Source organism: Punica granatum, chromosome 1 (assembly GCF_007655135.1).
Source record: "Punica granatum isolate Tunisia-2019 chromosome 1, ASM765513v2, whole genome shotgun sequence".
Taxonomy (NCBI): Eukaryota; Viridiplantae; Streptophyta; class Magnoliopsida; order Myrtales; family Lythraceae; genus Punica; species Punica granatum.
In genome coordinates this window covers 4,043,578-4,059,571 of record NC_045127.1, presented here as the reverse complement: position 1 = coordinate 4,059,571, position 15,994 = coordinate 4,043,578, and the positions used below count along the sequence as shown (strand labels likewise).

General features: G+C 41.4%; 4 protein-coding genes across 7 annotated transcripts; 1 reads left to right on the top strand and 3 right to left on the bottom strand.

The window, feature by feature from the left end:
• Positions 1-608: 608 nt before the first annotated feature.
• LOC116190405 (40S ribosomal protein S8-like) lies at positions 609-2,442 on the bottom strand. The gene is made up of 5 exons (XM_031520087.1): positions 2,337-2,442; positions 2,153-2,225; positions 1,439-1,772; positions 1,176-1,345; positions 609-945 (listed from the first exon to the last, which is right to left on the bottom strand). Exons 1-5 carry the CDS (start codon positions 2,338-2,340, stop codon positions 864-866), a joined length of 663 nt encoding a protein of 220 aa, XP_031375947.1. The 5' UTR covers positions 2,341-2,442; the 3' UTR covers positions 609-863.
• A 145-nt stretch (positions 2,443-2,587) lies between these two features.
• On the top strand, positions 2,588-5,242 carry LOC116190450 (probable cytokinin riboside 5'-monophosphate phosphoribohydrolase LOGL10). Of its 4 annotated transcripts, none has more exons than XM_031520130.1 (6): positions 2,588-2,996; positions 3,173-3,351; positions 3,799-3,875; positions 4,054-4,177; positions 4,543-4,727; positions 4,892-5,242. In XM_031520130.1, exons 4-6 carry the CDS (start codon positions 4,127-4,129, stop codon positions 5,211-5,213), a joined length of 558 nt encoding a protein of 185 aa, XP_031375990.1. In that variant the 5' UTR covers positions 2,588-2,996; positions 3,173-3,351; positions 3,799-3,875; positions 4,054-4,126; the 3' UTR covers positions 5,214-5,242. The 4 variants fall into 4 exon arrangements, with proteins under 4 accessions (XP_031375990.1, XP_031376004.1, XP_031375998.1 ...); XM_031520144.1 differs by having other exon boundaries at positions 4,049-4,177; XM_031520138.1 differs by lacking the exon at positions 3,173-3,351.
• Positions 5,243-5,814: 572 nt separating this feature from the next.
• On the bottom strand, positions 5,815-7,720 carry LOC116190422 (chloroplastic import inner membrane translocase subunit TIM22-2-like). The gene is made up of 5 exons (XM_031520108.1): positions 7,456-7,720; positions 7,166-7,230; positions 7,008-7,080; positions 6,876-6,929; positions 5,815-6,312 (listed from the first exon to the last, which is right to left on the bottom strand). Exons 1-5 carry the CDS (start codon positions 7,655-7,657, stop codon positions 6,056-6,058), a joined length of 651 nt encoding a protein of 216 aa, XP_031375968.1. The 5' UTR covers positions 7,658-7,720; the 3' UTR covers positions 5,815-6,055.
• Positions 7,721-8,481: 761 nt separating this feature from the next.
• LOC116190011 (kinesin-like protein KIN-12F) lies at positions 8,482-14,824 on the bottom strand. The gene is made up of 15 exons (XM_031519683.1): positions 14,455-14,824; positions 13,712-13,774; positions 13,485-13,622; positions 13,283-13,366; positions 13,068-13,193; positions 12,931-12,990; positions 12,783-12,836; positions 12,428-12,520; positions 12,199-12,294; positions 11,898-12,046; positions 11,567-11,713; positions 11,342-11,471; positions 10,241-11,248; positions 9,261-10,154; positions 8,482-8,887 (listed from the first exon to the last, which is right to left on the bottom strand). The coding sequence occupies exons 1-15, from the start codon at positions 14,746-14,748 to the stop codon at positions 8,639-8,641; spliced, it is 3,585 nt and encodes a 1,194-aa protein (XP_031375543.1). The 5' UTR covers positions 14,749-14,824; the 3' UTR covers positions 8,482-8,638.
• Between the last annotated feature and the right edge of the window lie 1,170 nt (positions 14,825-15,994).

Here is a 15,994-nt window from a genome sequence, read left to right as displayed (position 1 = left end):
TCTTCTCCCCAAGGCTCAGATTGAAGCCCCCGAGCTTCAAAATCAGCCTCTGAGCCTCGAAATCAAAGCGCAAAGGCTTCGATGAAGGCTCTACGCTCTGATTCGAAGCACCGATCCTCCGATTCGAGGGGGAGAGGCTTCGGTCAAAGCCTCACTGCCTCGATTCGAAGCTCAGATTTTTCGATCGAAGTTCCGTGCCTTGATTGGAAAGAGGTGACAAAGAAGAAGAAAAAAAAAATAGGGCGTCGATGATTGCATGACAAGAACGGCGACAACAGTGGCAGAGACGACAGTGGCGGGTAACTGTCAGCGGCAATGGCTGTGGCTGTTGACATTGCGTGCAGGTGGTGGTGAATGGTGAATAGGGGTGATGAAGCAAGGGCAGATTCGGTATTTAGGATTTGCAATAAGAGTGTAATCCACATTCCCACTTCTTTCCCATTATACTGGTAATGTAGATTCCCAGAGCAATCCACATTACCGGTAATGTGGGTGAGCCAAACATGGCAATGTGTAGGCCCTGAGAATTTAAAGGCCACATTACCGGTAATGCATAGAATCAGAAACAGACATTGCTGAACACAGAAGACAAGGGACTCAGGTTTCCAAGGTTGCAAGTACTGGGCACCATAGAATTGAAAACAGATATTGCTGAACACAGGATTTACGAATGAGAGAGGCTGCAAGTTCATTCTATTTGATACAACAAGAAGTACTATAGATATGACAATAATCAAATTCGCAAACACAACTCGAGATATACTGCCTGCCTCATCTCAGCTCAACCAGAGTATCATCGGGAAGTAGTAGAAACTACAAAAGACACAGAAAAGGTCTAATAATGATTTTCAAGTAACAAAAATTTAGGCAGCTCCTGCTCCCTTGCCCTTCTTCCTCTGTAACTTCTTCATGTAGAACTCCAGCTCCTTGCCCTCCAATATATATCTGTTCCAGAATATATCGGCAAACCATACTTAGCACATATGATTAAGCCAACCGACGTGTATTTATATGTGAATGACGCTCATAGGTCATGACCGTTTAGCACGAGGCGTAATGGTCAGTTTCACTATCCGAAATATATCAGATCTCTCACGAATTAATCGAGTAAATAAACAAATTATCATCCCCCAACTGTCGGTATTTGTGATGATGAAAAATCAGAAGTCACTCACCCATCTGCACGACCACATTGACCGGGTCGGGATGAGATGCATGCAAACAAACGGCCGCTTCCAAACTGCTCTTCGATGTGTGGGTCCAACTGTCGCTTCTCTTGACGTTTCGCCAGTTTCCTCTGGACATGGTTGCTCTTCTTCACCTCCTCAGTTTGAGCTTCGCCCTCCTACAATCAATACCAGTGACAGTGTTACGTTCAATATATCAATATGTCATGTCACTGTTAAACCAGATAAAAAACCACATTTGCATGCCTTACCTCTCCTTCTTTCTTGGCAGCAGCTTGAGCCTTCTTCTTACGACCAATATCGACGCCATAGTGCTGGAGATACCACTGCTTGAAGGGAGCAGCATCAACCTGAACAATGGCACTCTTCACCAGGGTCTGAGTACGGACCAACTCATTGTTCGAAGCATTGTACACCACATCGAGAATTCTCGTCTTGCGGGTAACCGCCTCGCTCCCCCAGGAGTAGTTACCGGTGTCGAGCCTCAGAGCGCGCCACTTCACATTACCTCCTCGGACTCTGATCCTTCTCACCGTCTTGTTGCTTGACAGCTTTGTGTTGGCAGGTTGCCTTCCGAGCTCATACCTACCAGACACAAAGCAAACAGTGAATTACAGACACTTGATCATTGAGAAAAGTAACTCTTCGCTATACAGACGAAAAACCAAGTATCCACCTAAGTCTAAATCAACTAATTCTCGAACTACAAGTTGAGATAATGAATCAATAGATTCACAAATGCATGCACTCCTCGCTGGACATTAACAAGCTGCAACCTTCTCAACTTTAGGCAGAAAATTTGATCATTAAGAATGATTATGAAACTTCTGGGAAAGACTTCCATTGAGAAACCCAAAGCAATATTCTTCCACCAATCACAATTTCCCACCAAGTCCCAACCACAGCAACTAAACAGAAAATAATAACGTGGGCGGACAGACAAACTGACAAATTAGGGTTCTTACTTTCTCTTCTTCCTCCAGGCTTTCTTCTTGCCTCCAGTGGCACGCCTCTTGTGCATAGAATCACGGGAGATACCTGCGGAGCCATCGAAGCAACGTCAGCCGGAACAATCCCCCATTGAAGAAGCTGACATTTCAACCGTAAAGATCGGATTTTTATCAAGCTTATGGAGCAGAAGCAAAGTACCCATTTTGGCCCGTTGACAGCTCCCTGCTCTCCCTGTACGGCAAAGGTCTAAAATGCCCGCCGACCACCTCCTAGGTAATGTCCGGAGAGCGAGAGGAGCTTCAGTTCAGCTATTGCATTAAACCCTAGTTAACTAAATTACAGTTATGCCCTCGGGCTTGGGCTCCCCAAAAGGGCCCATGAGGCCCATTTGGCAAATGAAATCACCAAAAAGTCCCCACCTTCTCTTGATATTTACGTCCGAGTCCTCCAGGTTCCGGAGCTCGACAGTGGCAGCGAAAGAATCGGAACCCAATACCCCGTTATCCCTGCAAGTCCCCAACTTGTCCACCGGAATCATCAAAGCTCCCGACATTGATCGGCAAAGTCTGCTCCTTTTGTTGTTTTCTCAGCTGCTGAGCCGAGTTCGCTGGAGAAGCATAATTTTTTTTGCAGCCCTTTAACACCCTAGCTATGGGTTTTTCTCTGTTTTGCCCGTTGGGTTCCCATACATTACTCGGGAAGCATCGCAATGGAGGCTTCGAGCTTCAGAGGTCATCTAGTTTACTGAGGCGTGATGTGGGTTTCAGCTTCTTGAAGCATGAGACCTGCCCGCAGAGCAGGGCAGTGCTCTGCAGGTGTGAGCCTGCGGATTTTGAGGAACGAAAGAGTGCGAATGAGGTATGGGGATGAGAGTATTCTGCTTGAAAGTTCAAATGCTTTTTGTTACTTTCAGTCGAATCAGGAAATGAAGAATTATGATTATCGGATGATTAGTTCTCTTGCTGCTTCAGTTTAGTGTTTATTGCTCATGAGGAGAAGGCCACTTTGAAATATGTTCGTACTCCATTTTGTAGGAATGCAGAAGTCTTATTATTTGACTAGTTACATGGAGTTCGATTTCGATATGTTTGGTAGAACATGATCTCTATGATCAAGTTTGCCCCGATTGAGTCCACTGGGGAAACAACTGCTCCGTATCCAATATGAGCAAGCCAGATGAAATAAGCACTGAATGTCATGGAAACAGGAAAATGTGAGTCCAGTTATCAAAATTCTCTGGTCTAGGTCTTTATATCTGTGAAAGTAGTAATTGAGAGTTCTTAAAGGATATTATGCATTTGGTGCCGATTTTTAAAAATTGTCAGTACATCGTAGCCCCTGCTTGTGTGTGGCTGGCATAAATTATGTCCTCTGCCAATATCTTTTCCGCAAGCAATGTGCAACTTTTGATGGCAAGTCAAGTCCTAGGGAGTTATATTGAATGAAGTCCCATCATTTTATTTCTCGAATCTTTCGTTGTCGTCATTATATTATTTTCAGTCCCAAACTTCTGGAGTGGAAGTGACCTAGATCAGCAATCAGTAGCATCATATGTTTCGAAAACTTCATATGTAGCATCTTCATCTATTACGTTGAAGAAATATGGATACATGCCATCTTGTTGACAATAACCATGGCATTCTCCTTGTTCTTCTTGCAGTTCCTGTCAAGAGGATTCATGTCTTGGACACTGTTCATGAATGATACCGCATGAGTGAAAACTGAATTTCTGTGGGAGTAAGTCGAAACTGCAACTTTAGTAATTCTTTGGGTGTATATTACAAGTCCAAATGCATCTGTTGGTTCTCTTAATATATAAAATCGTATGAGATCATTCCTGTTTGTCATTCCCTCGCCAAAATTATTTAAGCTCTCCTTAAATGCTCAGACACAGTTTTGTTTGTTGAAAGGTCAGGAAGGAGATAGAGCGATGTTATGACCTCATCAATAACATCGGGAGGGGAGTTGTTTACTTAGGTTCCTCCAGGATGGGACCAGATCACTTGCACTATTCGCAGGCGTTCAAGTTGGCTCGAGAGGCAAGTGCTACAACCTTCCACGAGTTTCATTCCTTGCTTCTTGTGTGAGCTAAAACTTTTTTTTTTTTTTTTTGGATTTTCTGGTAACTGATTCTCATGGAGTTATTATCACACGGTTCAAATTCAATGCCTAGATAAATCAAATTGCATAAAGTGTGCTTTAGCCCAAGGTGGAGTTGCACCTTAACTCCTAACTGGACCTCTGTCTCCAGTCTAAGGGCCTGGACCATTCATATCGAATAATGATGGGGGGCCTACAGAGTACCTTGCAGAAGAGACTTGGATGTTACCTGATATTCTTTTTACTGCAATCGATGTTTATCCATACTTATGAGTCTCTTCCTTTGTTTATAGAAATTCAACAGATCGCCAAACTTTTGGACTGTACTTCATGGTCAGGGGCTGGTCCTGGACTCATGGATGCTGCCACAAAGGGTGCTTTGGAGGCAGGAAAGCCAGTTGGTGGATTTAAGATAGGTAAAGAAGCCAGTGAATGGACGACCTCGAATTATCACCCTTACCTACCTTCAGAATCTTATCTGACTTGCAGGTATACTCTCTATTTTTGTTTTCCTGGAAGTTAGAAAATTCTGCTGAGAATTCATAGAAAGTTGATGGAAAACAAAAAGCCTATTCTCTCATCGAGAAAAGAATGTTTTGTCTTTAGAAAATTCCGGTGATAATTAAGCCTTCTAATTTTTAAGAAACTTGCAGATTTTTCTCTACACGGAAGCACGGGTCAGTGGACGCTGCAGTTAGGAAAAGCAACTCTGACAGAGCTGCAGTAGTTGCTCTCCCTGGTGGAATTGGAACGTTAGATGAGATATTTGAAATTATGGCTCTAATTCAGCTGGAGAGGGTAGGTTATGAGCTTCCGGTTCCGTTCCTGTTGAACTACGACTCTTTCTACTCAAAGCTGTTGGACTTTCTTGATGATTGCAAGAGTTGGGGTACTGTCTCCGAAGGAGAAGTTGGATCAGTGTGGAAGGTCTGTGACAATAACTCTGAAGCTTTGGAGTATTTGTCCGAGTTTTAGGCCCTGTTTAGTTTTAGAGTGTTATTTTAGAATTACAATTCTAACTTAAGTCTACCCACTATAAAACAAAATAACTCATACAAAGTCAAAGAGTGGGCTCCATTTATATTACTTTTTTCCACAACAAAACAATATAGCTCATACAAAGTCAAAGGGTGGGCCCCATTTATACCACTTTTGAAACCCATTTATACTACTTTTTTCCACAACAAAACAATATAGCTCATACAAAGTCAAAGGGTGGGCCCCATTTATACCACTTTTTTTCAAAATCAAAATCTAATTTTAAAATCCTACTATGAAACCAAACGTAACCTTACAGTCTCCCTTGGAGGGCAAGTGATGTGCAAGATGCTGTCTCTTGATGAAATGATTGGCAGACCAGTAACTCATGTTATTCTATCGGAGGTTTCGACCTTTATTTGAGGCTAATCTCAATGTTGAATAACAGTGTCGTTGTTATAGTAGGCATTGATGACATTGTCATTATTGGATGTGAAATTTCAATCAAATCATCAGGAATTCTATGGCTGGAAATACGTTTGCTCCTCTATCATCATTCTCTGTTCCATTATGCAACTCTCGGTAGGACATATTGGCAAATACGAACATCATGCATTACCACATTACAGAAGAAAGAAGTGGGTCCATAAATATTATGCAAGGAAAAACAATCACTTGAACAATTTCATTATCAACCACAAATAAAGCCTCAAAGGTAGGGCATTCGTGGGTACTGTTGCACTGTCAAAATTCGAACCCAAGACACCTTCTCCACAATCTCAACTACCTCTGTACAGATCACATTCTGCTTAGTGATGAAGAACAGCATCATTCCAAATTTAACAATTTGCAGCAGAAGATTTTCTCTTGCTGGGTTTCCTGAGGGACTCGCAGAATGTGGAGAAAGCTCCCTTCATTTCATCAGGAAGAGGCAATGGAAGAGGTAGAGCCAGGTGGGTCGGAGCTTCAAAGTGGGCCCAGTTTCTAGTTGAATGGTAGGGAAGAGCCAGTGCTGGCTGCTGCTTATTGAGACCTTCGATGATAAATGAGAATGCCCCGAAAGTGAGGCAGCTCTGTAACAGGGCCTGTGGTGCACCTGGAGATTAATATGCAGGAAAAGCAAGCAGAGTGGTCCACCTTAGAACTGGAACTTCCAAAATCATATCCATAAGACAGTTATCTAATACACTATTTATCCCCAATCGAAGCCCGGGTTGAAAGCTGAAATCTCGGGCGATGATACCGAATTGTTCCAAACTCAACTATCAAGGGAAGAAGGATTTATAATTGACACTGGCACTAGTAATCATCTCAAATAAGACAGTTCCAGCAAGAAGATCGTCGTCACGTAGAACCATGCTAACGATCATGAGATCTTATCTTGACTGCATGTGATAAGTTGGGATGAGGAATTGGTTAAAGAACAGTATGCTCCAGCAAATTTCTTCGTAACGAATACAAATAAGGGCTTTCTCTAACTTCCTTGCTCATTATGTAAATCTGAACAGGGGATACGAGGGTAGACGATAAATCTAAAGAACTCTTCTTTTCTTTTTTTGTTTGCCTCAAACCCAAACAAAGACTCTTTCCTGTGACTATAAACATCAAAAAGCTCGTGTTTTTGACAAATTCTGTTGCTTTATTGGAGAAGTATCATACCCGGAAAGCTAAGGGCCAGCCCCGTGCAACATCCGGCAATTCCAGCATTGAAGACTGCATAGAAAGGACAGAACATCACAATCCAAATTACCAATGAATCAAATCGGGCTAGTCATCGGGTTGATGCCATACCATCATCCTTCCCTCTCAGCCTTTTCAAGAAGCAAACAACCAAGCTGTGGACTCCAGACAGAACAGCAAACGCCTGAATAAAAAGAATCATTCAATTGTCAGAAACGAAAAGTAAATCGATTGCATCACAGCACTCTCATATATGCGGTTTCTCATACCTTGGCGGAAGACCCGGCTTCCGAGAAGGACCCTTTGAAGCCTTTTTTCTTGACTAACCCAGCTCCTGCATAGCATTGCCACGCAAATTTAAGTATCTTCATCTCACATGAGAACAATCCTGAGCCCAAATGTACAGAAATCGAAGGAAATGGAAGACAATCGAAGCCAAAAGATGAAATCTTTGAGGGAGAAAGATTAGAAGTCTCGGACGAGCTTGCCGCGTTCTTCATATATATTAGCTAGGCATTTGAAACCTTCCTATTCCATCAGACAGAGAGAGGGGACGGACCGTAGCCGAAGATGGAACCCATGAAGGCGCCGCCAGCAGCGTCGCCGGCAAAGCGGAGGAGGCACACTGCTGGGCCGCTTGGTGGACTAGCCGCCACCAAAGAAGAATCCAAGTCAGAGTTAGGGCTAGGGATCGTGTCGGAGCTTGAGGTGGTCGCCGGCTCAGTGTCTGAGACCAGCAGTGGAGAGTCCGGCGGCGCCATTTTCCACGAGACTGCTTTGCTATCCTCCGCCTCCTCCTTTCGAGTACGAATAAATCACAGAAACGGCGACTCCGGGAATGTCGTCGTTATATAGCATCGTCATACGCTGTCGTTTCTGTATAATGTTCCCTCTCCTTTTTTCTCTTATTTTTATTTTATTATTTTCCCCTTACTTCAATTTTACACAATTTCTTACTTTAGCAAAAGAATTGGAAATTACTGTTGCGTTTGGTTATAGAGTTGAGTAGAGTTGAGCTTTTGATTTTAATTGATTTTTAATAATTGTGTTATTGAATTATGATAAAAAGTACGAAAAAGTAATAAATAATTGACAGAAAGTAATGATTGGGTTGTTGAATTATGAAAAAAATAATTAATAATTAAAAAATTTAGTATTAAAAATTGAATAAAAATGAAAAAGTAATAATTATGTTATTGAATTGAAAATAAGTGAAATAAAGTGAAGTAATTTGGAATAGAGTAACAAACCAAACATGCCATATTTTCATATTCTTTTTTTTTTTTTTGGTAAACACGAGATGTTTCAGTCTATTGACTGAATTTAATCTCCACCGACTTCGACTGGCCGGGACATAATATGGCTCCAACTTAATTGTCGTTCTTCCTATACTTCCATACTCTTCTCACATTTCTTCTTTTCCACGTTTCATATGTACTGAAAGAGCTGAAAATCTGGAAATACCAATCATCTCGGACCATGAAAAGCAAGTTCGATTGTGTAGGTACAAGGTCGTTTCTTTCACGTATTAGCACCAAGCCGAGCAGTAACATTAATGCGAGATCAGATCAACAAGGGCCACACAAGGAGCAATTCAACCAAGATTTTATTACCACGAGAATCAATTAAACACATTAATATGCTCGAACAACAGATATCGAATGACAAATCCTGTATTAAACAATCTGTGATATAGATCGGCAGAAACCTGAGAAGGGTCCCGCAGCAAGTACGATGTTAACTTAGTACGGATCCTGGTATATGGGCCCGAACTCCTCTCTCCATGCTTGGTCATCGTCTGTATGCGAGATTGTGCTATGAGCATTGTTATAATCGTCCTCCTTGTATAGCGGGGGCAATGCGGAACCAGGCAGCTTGCTCTCTGCAAGGTACTGTTTCATTGTGATCATCTCCATCTTGTGCTTCCTCTTCACCTTCTCGAGCTGCTTCTCCAGTTTGTCGTTCTCTTCCTGGAGTTTAGCCAAGTTCTCCTGCATAAACAAGAACATTATCCATGGAATCATGTTAGAATTTGGACAGGAAAACGGAGCAAATGACTCCACAGGGATCATGGTCGCAAATGTTATGAGATATTCCTCGAATACCAAATAAATAGCTCGTCTGATCAGATCAGATATGAGCAATGTACTAGTATTAAGCTAATGGAAGGATGCACCAGCAGCGGACCATGTTATTTTCTCATCGATGTTATTCATGTGACGCGCGAAGAAAACTTGCAATACCATACATTCAGGAATGGAGATTATACTAAACCAGAAAAATCGAGCAGTTAACAGCACTACAACAATTCAAGGGGTAATCCAAGCATCAGAAGTAACCGAATTAGGTACGATAATCTCTTACCTCTGCAGCAGATGTTGCCTGCTCAGCTTCTCTCAATCTCACCAGCAGCTCACCAGCAGCATGGACAGCTTCTGCAGTGTCCCTCAATTGAATTCTAAGCCTTTGGTTCTCCTTCTTCAAGAACTCTCTCTCCTTCTCCCTTTCCACCCTCTTTGCAGACAGCTCTGCTGCAAGTGATTTAGCAAAACGAGACCCGTGACCTTTAGCTCCGGCCTTAGCAGCAGCCCTCTTAAATTCCGCTATTCCCTCCATGATTGCCCGGTGCTTACCCACCAAGTCATTGTACTTCTCTTGAAGCTCAGCATAGTGCTCGACCATTCTTGCGTGTCCGAGGACAGCTCTGTGAAGGGCATCATCCAGTTCCTCAGTACAGTTCTTCTCTACCCTCAACTCACCCTCCAACTTCTCCGCACGTCTTCTATGAGTCTCTATATCGACTCTCAGCTCATCAGTCAGAGAGATCCACTCGCTCTCCATCTCTGTCCATCTTTCCCTTTCCCTCTGAAGTTCTTCCTCGCTATTGTTATATTGAGAACCTCCACTGATACTCCTCTGCAGTTGTACCGATCGCCTCAGCAAGGAAGATCTCAGTTTATCAATGGACTTACTGGGGAGCGCATCAGGATACGACGGCTGTAACTTGCTCCTTAAGGAATGGATCTCCTTAAGCAGTTCTTCCTTCTCATCGGCATCAAAAGAAGAGCTCCTCTTCCCATGTTTTAGCTCCTCTTGAACTTCCCTAATTTCACAGTTTTCCTCAATGACTTTGTCGAAACTAACATCCTCATCTTTTTGTTGTTCGAGCAATAAAATTTCATTCTTTGGGGACTCAGTACAAAGAATTTGGCTTCCCTGACCATCTCTCTGCTCCTTCTCCAGTTTGTACTGCTCTACCTGTTAGAGATCAGCGATCTAATCATGTTAAAACATAATGTAGAAGGCATAGGTGCCAAAAGAAAAGCGTAGATACAAAATATTACCTGACGATTGAGCTGCTCGATTTTAGCTGCTTGCTCCTTACAAATGCTTTCAAGTTCCTGCACTCTCTTCTTGTCTTCTGACAGTTCATTCTCCTTCCCATCCACTGGAACAATCCAAGTCTTCAAGCTTTCCTCAACCTCATCAGAGTCCACTCTTCTTCTTTGGCAAGAAGGACAGAGAAATGAGGAAGACCGTCCATCTAACGACCGATTCTCAATTTGAATCGAGGCATTGGTCTTGTCAAAGACTTCTGAACTAGGTTGCAGAGTCAAGTGTTCAAAGGAAAAGGCAACTGGCGACTTAGTTGATGCTGCTGAACTTCGCTGATGATAGTCAATGAGCTCTAGACCTCTCTGGAGGCTAGCAGCTAAGGACTGGCTCGTCCGTAAGGAGGATCTGATGTGTTGGGACTGTCTGAGAGATCGTTTTGATACACTGGAAATGAGCTTTGAGCTTTCAGAGACATTTGTTCGACTCGCCAGATTGCTTGATGAGAAGACTGTGCTCTTTCTCTGAAGTTTCCCGATCTTCGGGGACTCTGACAGTATTGGCTCTTCAAGAATCTGAGAGTGACGGAGAGAGTTGACCGAAATGCTACCTGTTAAAGTAATATTCTGCTTCGAACGAACTTCATCACAAGATTGTCTCGAATCAGTTTCATCAGAAGTATCGAATTCTTCTGGACAATTCTTGAAATCTTCACTGAAAGCATCAGTCCCGCAGCTTTCTACTTCTACAGAGTCCGAATTCTCTTTCTCAGACTGTTCTATTGACACGTTTTCTTCAGATGTCTCCAATTTATCCAACTGCTTATGGAGTTCCTTCACGTCGTTCTCAACAATATTTATTTCTTCCTCAGAATCACATTCCACAGGAGGTAGCATCAGAGACCGGTTAAGGCTCACTCTCAGTTGGTTCAGGCTTTCCCGTGCATACTGTCTGTGGAGATATCTCTGTCCACTTTGCACTGAGTTATATCCATGGGATTTTGCTTTGATAAGTTCTTCCTGCAATGGACATATTTGCATATTCTTCAACTTGCTGATCATGTAAGCTATATTATTGCATTATAAATTTAAGGAAATAGTATTCTTTAGTACCTTGAGTTGACGAATTTGATCACTCAAACCATTCATATCCTCCTCCGTGATCTCATTTATCACCGGCTCATTCTTCACACATTTTACCCGCTGGCCGAATCTGAGAGTGCTCAGTATCTCACTGTCATTCCTGCTCCAACAAAAGCATAACAAATGTAAGCAACAGAGACATAGAACTTGGATGTGCATTGCATGAAAAAATAGAGAAGTAGTTCGAGAAATTACTTATTCTCTGAAGAAATGGCACAGATCACAGTGAGCTTGGCATTGCCACCAAATGATTCTCGTAAAAGATGTGTTAGCCTTGAGCCCTTATATGGAATATCTTCATCTGTTACTTTACTTCTCTTTGCTAAAGCACTCACAAGATGTCTGCAAGCAGAAAAGAAAGTTATCATGAACAAATTTCACCAAGTGGAGCGCCGATTAATGGTAGATAAAGTAGAACGAACAGGGACAGCTAAAAGGTTACAGTGATCTACTCTAGTCTGGTTTGATAAAAAAAATTTCAAATTATTCATGCTTTTGCTCAATTTAACAAGTTCCAGAACAGTACCCGAGGTGAGATAAGGACTTCTTCACATTCTTTGCTTCCCTGGTACATTCTTTGCTCGGATCGTCAATTTTGTTCATGTCTGATCCAGCAAGATCAACGAGGCTGATTCTGCTTGTTTTGGAACTCGTAAAGCACTTGGATGATGCGTCCTGTTCAAAGCCACATTTTAGCAATGGAACCAGTGGAACGAAGTAACTTTTCTCACTTATGCAATCATTTCTACTTCATAATTGATAATGTTTATATAGATACAGCTTCTGCAAGACAATTTTTGGAAAACAAATTTTGAATTTAACAATACCTTGCACCAAGACTCAATAACACATGTAAAGATGATATGCGACCTAGAGCTCTTGGAGTTCGTGGTTGTCGCTCCAACTTTTCTGGAAGAAAGCCCCTGTAATATGGTCAAAAGCAAAATAGATGAAGATACAATCGAAACATGAACCACATGGAAGTTACATGGTTTCTAAAATGCCTTGAGCAAGAAATCTCATCTAATGTGGACAGAAGGGCGTTGTCTATGTTACCTTTATTAACATTTGCATAGCATCTTCGTAGCTTGTCACATACTCCTCAGTCAAATTCTCAACGTATAATCCATTCTTTGGATCATCCTTTATCTGTAAATAAAGCGAGTCCATAATGCATAAAGCAGAAGACTGATAACTAGTGTACAAGAGTGTGCCGTCAAATAATAATTTACGAGTGTTGAGGAATCAGTGGGAAACAAAATCTCACATCAATCAAAAACAAATAAATAGATGGGCTTATATGTGAAAACCACACCAAGCCCAATCGGTTCGACCTCAGTTGTTGAGGACACAACGTGTAAATGAAAATTCAATAATTAGAAACCTATGTGAACTAGTAATGAATCTATACCTGAAGATTTCTCTGGGTTGGATCGAGCAAATCCCCAATTTTTTCATTGTATATCTGCAGGATTACACAAATTGTGTAAAGAGCTAATTCGGATGTTGCTAGAATAATGCCTGTCAAGCACAATTTATGTTTTCAAAAGGACGTATACCTCTAGAAATGAACAGCGGCACTGATAATTGACTTGCTTCCCTTCCCAGGCCTCTTGCTCCTTCATTAAGTGTTCAGAACAACTTAGTCGAGCTTGCACACTTGATATTTAAATATCCCAAATTCAAAATCTGTTACCTTTTCAATCTCAGAGAACAGAATCTGGAAAATACGAGGAACGAGACCCTGATCACTGCTGGATGATGGCTCTTCAAACATAGAGCTGGGAGGACCCCACATGGTGTATGTCTTGCCACTTCCGCTCTACCAAGATTTCAATAAGATTACTTACTTTGCAAAACCAACAGTAAAGCTAACACAATGTTAGAGAGAACAGAATTAAGGTAGAATACCTGTCCATATGATAAGATGGAGGTGTTGTAACCTGCCAGTGCATCCTTAACCAACGGCACACCGACTGTTTCGAAGATATCTCGCTGTTTGCGACCAACCATCACATTTTGACATTAAAATTACGCTAGTTGGCCAATTTTGTGGATGAACAGAAACGAATTTTGTCCAATAAGTAAAGGGCACAGATATTTGGTTCCAGACCTGGCTTGTTCTCGCATCAAAAATCGAATCGAAGGTAAACTTGCGATCTCCAAGCACTAATGTATCTGATGAAACCTTCTTCACCATGCTGCTTCCTCCATTTTCACGACCATTCGGAGGTCTAATTCTTACGACCACCTATCACATTAGAATAGGATTTTACTAAAGATCAGCTCGGAAGCAAAGGAGAATGAAGCCTCAAGAGCTAATCATCTGCTCAGTATTACCTTCACAGCTGGATCTGCAGACGCCAGATCTTTACATTTATCATCAGATACAGTATTCTCCTTCTGCGGAGATATCAAGTTTAGCACACATATTAGTTCAACTAATTATGGATAATGCTATACAAAAGAAAATAAAAGAAAAGGCCAATTAAACAACCAAAAATGGAATTCAAGCATTGTGGCGAAATGATTGTAAAATTGCGCATTTGAAGATCCCGATTTGGTGAATGCTACTTGCCTCTCACAACTTCCAGCTACAGAAAAGCATCACCATACCAGGAAATTGCAAAATTTAGCTGCCACTAGATCAATTCATAGCTTCAATACACTTCAGTTATCTCACAGTGAAATCTCAAAGTTTCCCTAAATAGTGCCGGTCACTCAAGAAAGTCGGATTGGTCTACTAGAATACACCAGAATGGATCACGTAAAAGCCTGAAATTGCAAAATGATTGCAAAACCGCGATTGAAAATTTCCAATTAGGTCAGTGCTACTTAATTCTCGGGATTTCCGAACTACATGACATGTCAAAAGCGTCAATTTACTGGGAAATCGCAACATTCAGCTCCCATTAATTCAATTCATAGCTTCCATTCACTTCAATCATCTCATAGTGAAATCTAGAAGCTGCCCTAAAGTGATGATCACTTAGGAAACTTGGTTCAGTCTACCGGAACACACCAGATTGGATCTAGTAAAAGCCTGAAATAGCAAAATGAAGAACCAGATAGCACTGATTCACCTCGACTGGAAGCTCAGGTTTCACCGATACTTCATTGAAACCCTCCGATCCAGAGACCTCACTCGATGCCTTCATCTTCGGAGGAGGGACCAGAGCACCAGGAGCTTCGGGAAGATTGGAATCCAGCGGAGGTGTGTTCTCAGCGTTGGATTTGCGGAATGTAGAGTTTCTGGACATGGATTTGTGCTTAGACGAGACGGATCTGGAGAGTAGGCTCCTTATCGAAGAGGTCGACAAGCTGCTCCCCTTGAACCCGGTCTCGGGGATTGCTACGCTCTTGCTGATAGACTTCATTGTTAGGATTACAGTGAGAGCTGTAGAGAGAGAGAGAGAGAGAGAGAGAGGTTTGAATTTGATTGAATGTCGAGCCTGAGGGAGGGAGCTTTTGTGGCAGAGATGCGAAAGGGAGAGCGGCTCTTGACCGTTGCGGAATTTTTTGAATTTTTGTTCGTCGCCAGCATGCGGTCCACCGAAATGACCAAAATCTCCCTCCCTCCCATTGTAAATTTCCAAAAAAAAAAGATGAAAAAGAAAAATTAAAGTTTTTTGGCAATAAAAGAAAAATGATCAAATTCAATTGGGTCAATGAGTAGCACTTCCTCCGTTAGTAGCAAATCGAGGCGACCTAATAAAGCCATATTGGAAATTAAAACAGGTATATTATCTGAACGGTCCATCAATAATCTTATAGTGACAAATTTAAGTTAATAAGTTTGGTAAATGATCGAGAAAATGCAAATTCCTTTTTTTTTTGTAGAAGAGTAAAATGTGAATTATATAAAATCTCACAATTTGTAATTCAATGTAATATTTATAATTGACGACCAACTTAGAAGTAATATTATGATAAAGATTGATAGTTTATTTTACCTTTTTATGTAAAATAAAATGACTGTACTTCATTCATTCCAAACTTATTTAGGTAGATGAATCGATGCCTGTGCATTTACCGAATAAGAAAAGCTTTTAAGTTCATCAAAAAAGGAATAAGAAGAAAAGCTTTTCAAAGGAAGGCGAGGGGCATTATCGCCCATCTCGTTGTCAATTCAAACTATATAGCCGTTGCAAAGAAGGTGGGTGCAAGAGGAATAAGCCAAAAGCTTTCATTGATGGTTTTTTCTAATTTAACCGTGTAAAAAGTGGTTTTCTTCCTTAGATTTGTCTCCTAATTAATCAATTTCCACAATCTCAGTGCAGAAAATAACTATTAAGCTTCCCAAAGTAACGGGTTTTTTTTACGGTCTAACATCTTGAATTTGCCTAACGTGAGTTTTCTATGTATACATTGTTGAATCACGGAGTTCATTTGATACTAAATACAATACGTATCAGTAGTAAGAATTCCCGCGTGGCATTCTGGTTTTCAAAAATTCATCTTGGATAGAGATATCTGTCAATGAATTGTATAGGTCACGAACTCATGCTTCATCCGGTCCGTGAGAAAGAAGATAAATTTCTTTTTATAGTTGTGAAGTCACAAACTCGTGTTTCACCCGGTCCGTGAGAATGCCGCTTACTCCATTTTAGATTGAGAGCTCGA

Excerpts from the sequence above, each read along its gene's own strand:
- LOC116190011 (XM_031519683.1), bottom strand. The coding sequence starts at position 14,748 with ATGAAGTCTATCAGCAAGAGCGTAGCAATCCCCGAGACCGGGTTCAAG. Across the intron at positions 12,991-13,067 it reads TGTTCTCTGAGATTGAAAAG|GAGCAAGAGGCCTGGGAAGG; the intron begins GTAACAGATTTT and ends CACTTAATGAAG. Across the intron at positions 12,521-12,782 it reads CAACCCAGAGAAATCTTCAG|ATAAAGGATGATCCAAAGAA; the intron begins GTATAGATTCAT and ends CTTTATTTACAG.
- LOC116190450 (XM_031520138.1), top strand. The coding sequence starts at position 4,127 with ATGGGACCAGATCACTTGCACTATTCGCAGGCGTTCAAGTTGGCTCGA. Across the intron at positions 4,178-4,542 it reads CGTTCAAGTTGGCTCGAGAG|ATCGCCAAACTTTTGGACTG; the intron begins GCAAGTGCTACA and ends GAAATTCAACAG. Across the intron at positions 4,728-4,891 it reads GAATCTTATCTGACTTGCAG|ATTTTTCTCTACACGGAAGC; the intron begins GTATACTCTCTA and ends AGAAACTTGCAG.
- LOC116190422 (XM_031520108.1), bottom strand. The coding sequence starts at position 7,657 with ATGGCGCCGCCGGACTCTCCACTGCTGGTCTCAGACACTGAGCCGGCG. Across the intron at positions 7,081-7,165 it reads AAGCCGGGTCTTCCGCCAAG|GCGTTTGCTGTTCTGTCTGG; the intron begins GTATGAGAAACC and ends CTTTTTATTCAG. Across the intron at positions 6,313-6,875 it reads GCTGGCCCTTAGCTTTCCGG|GTGCACCACAGGCCCTGTTA; the intron begins GTATGATACTTC and ends ATTAATCTCCAG.
- LOC116190405 (XM_031520087.1), bottom strand. Across the intron at positions 1,773-2,152 it reads GCCTGGAGGAAGAAGAGAAA|GTATGAGCTCGGAAGGCAAC; the intron begins GTAAGAACCCTA and ends TGTGTCTGGTAG. Across the intron at positions 946-1,175 it reads CAATGTGGTCGTGCAGATGG|ATATATATTGGAGGGCAAGG; the intron begins GTGAGTGACTTC and ends ATTCTGGAACAG.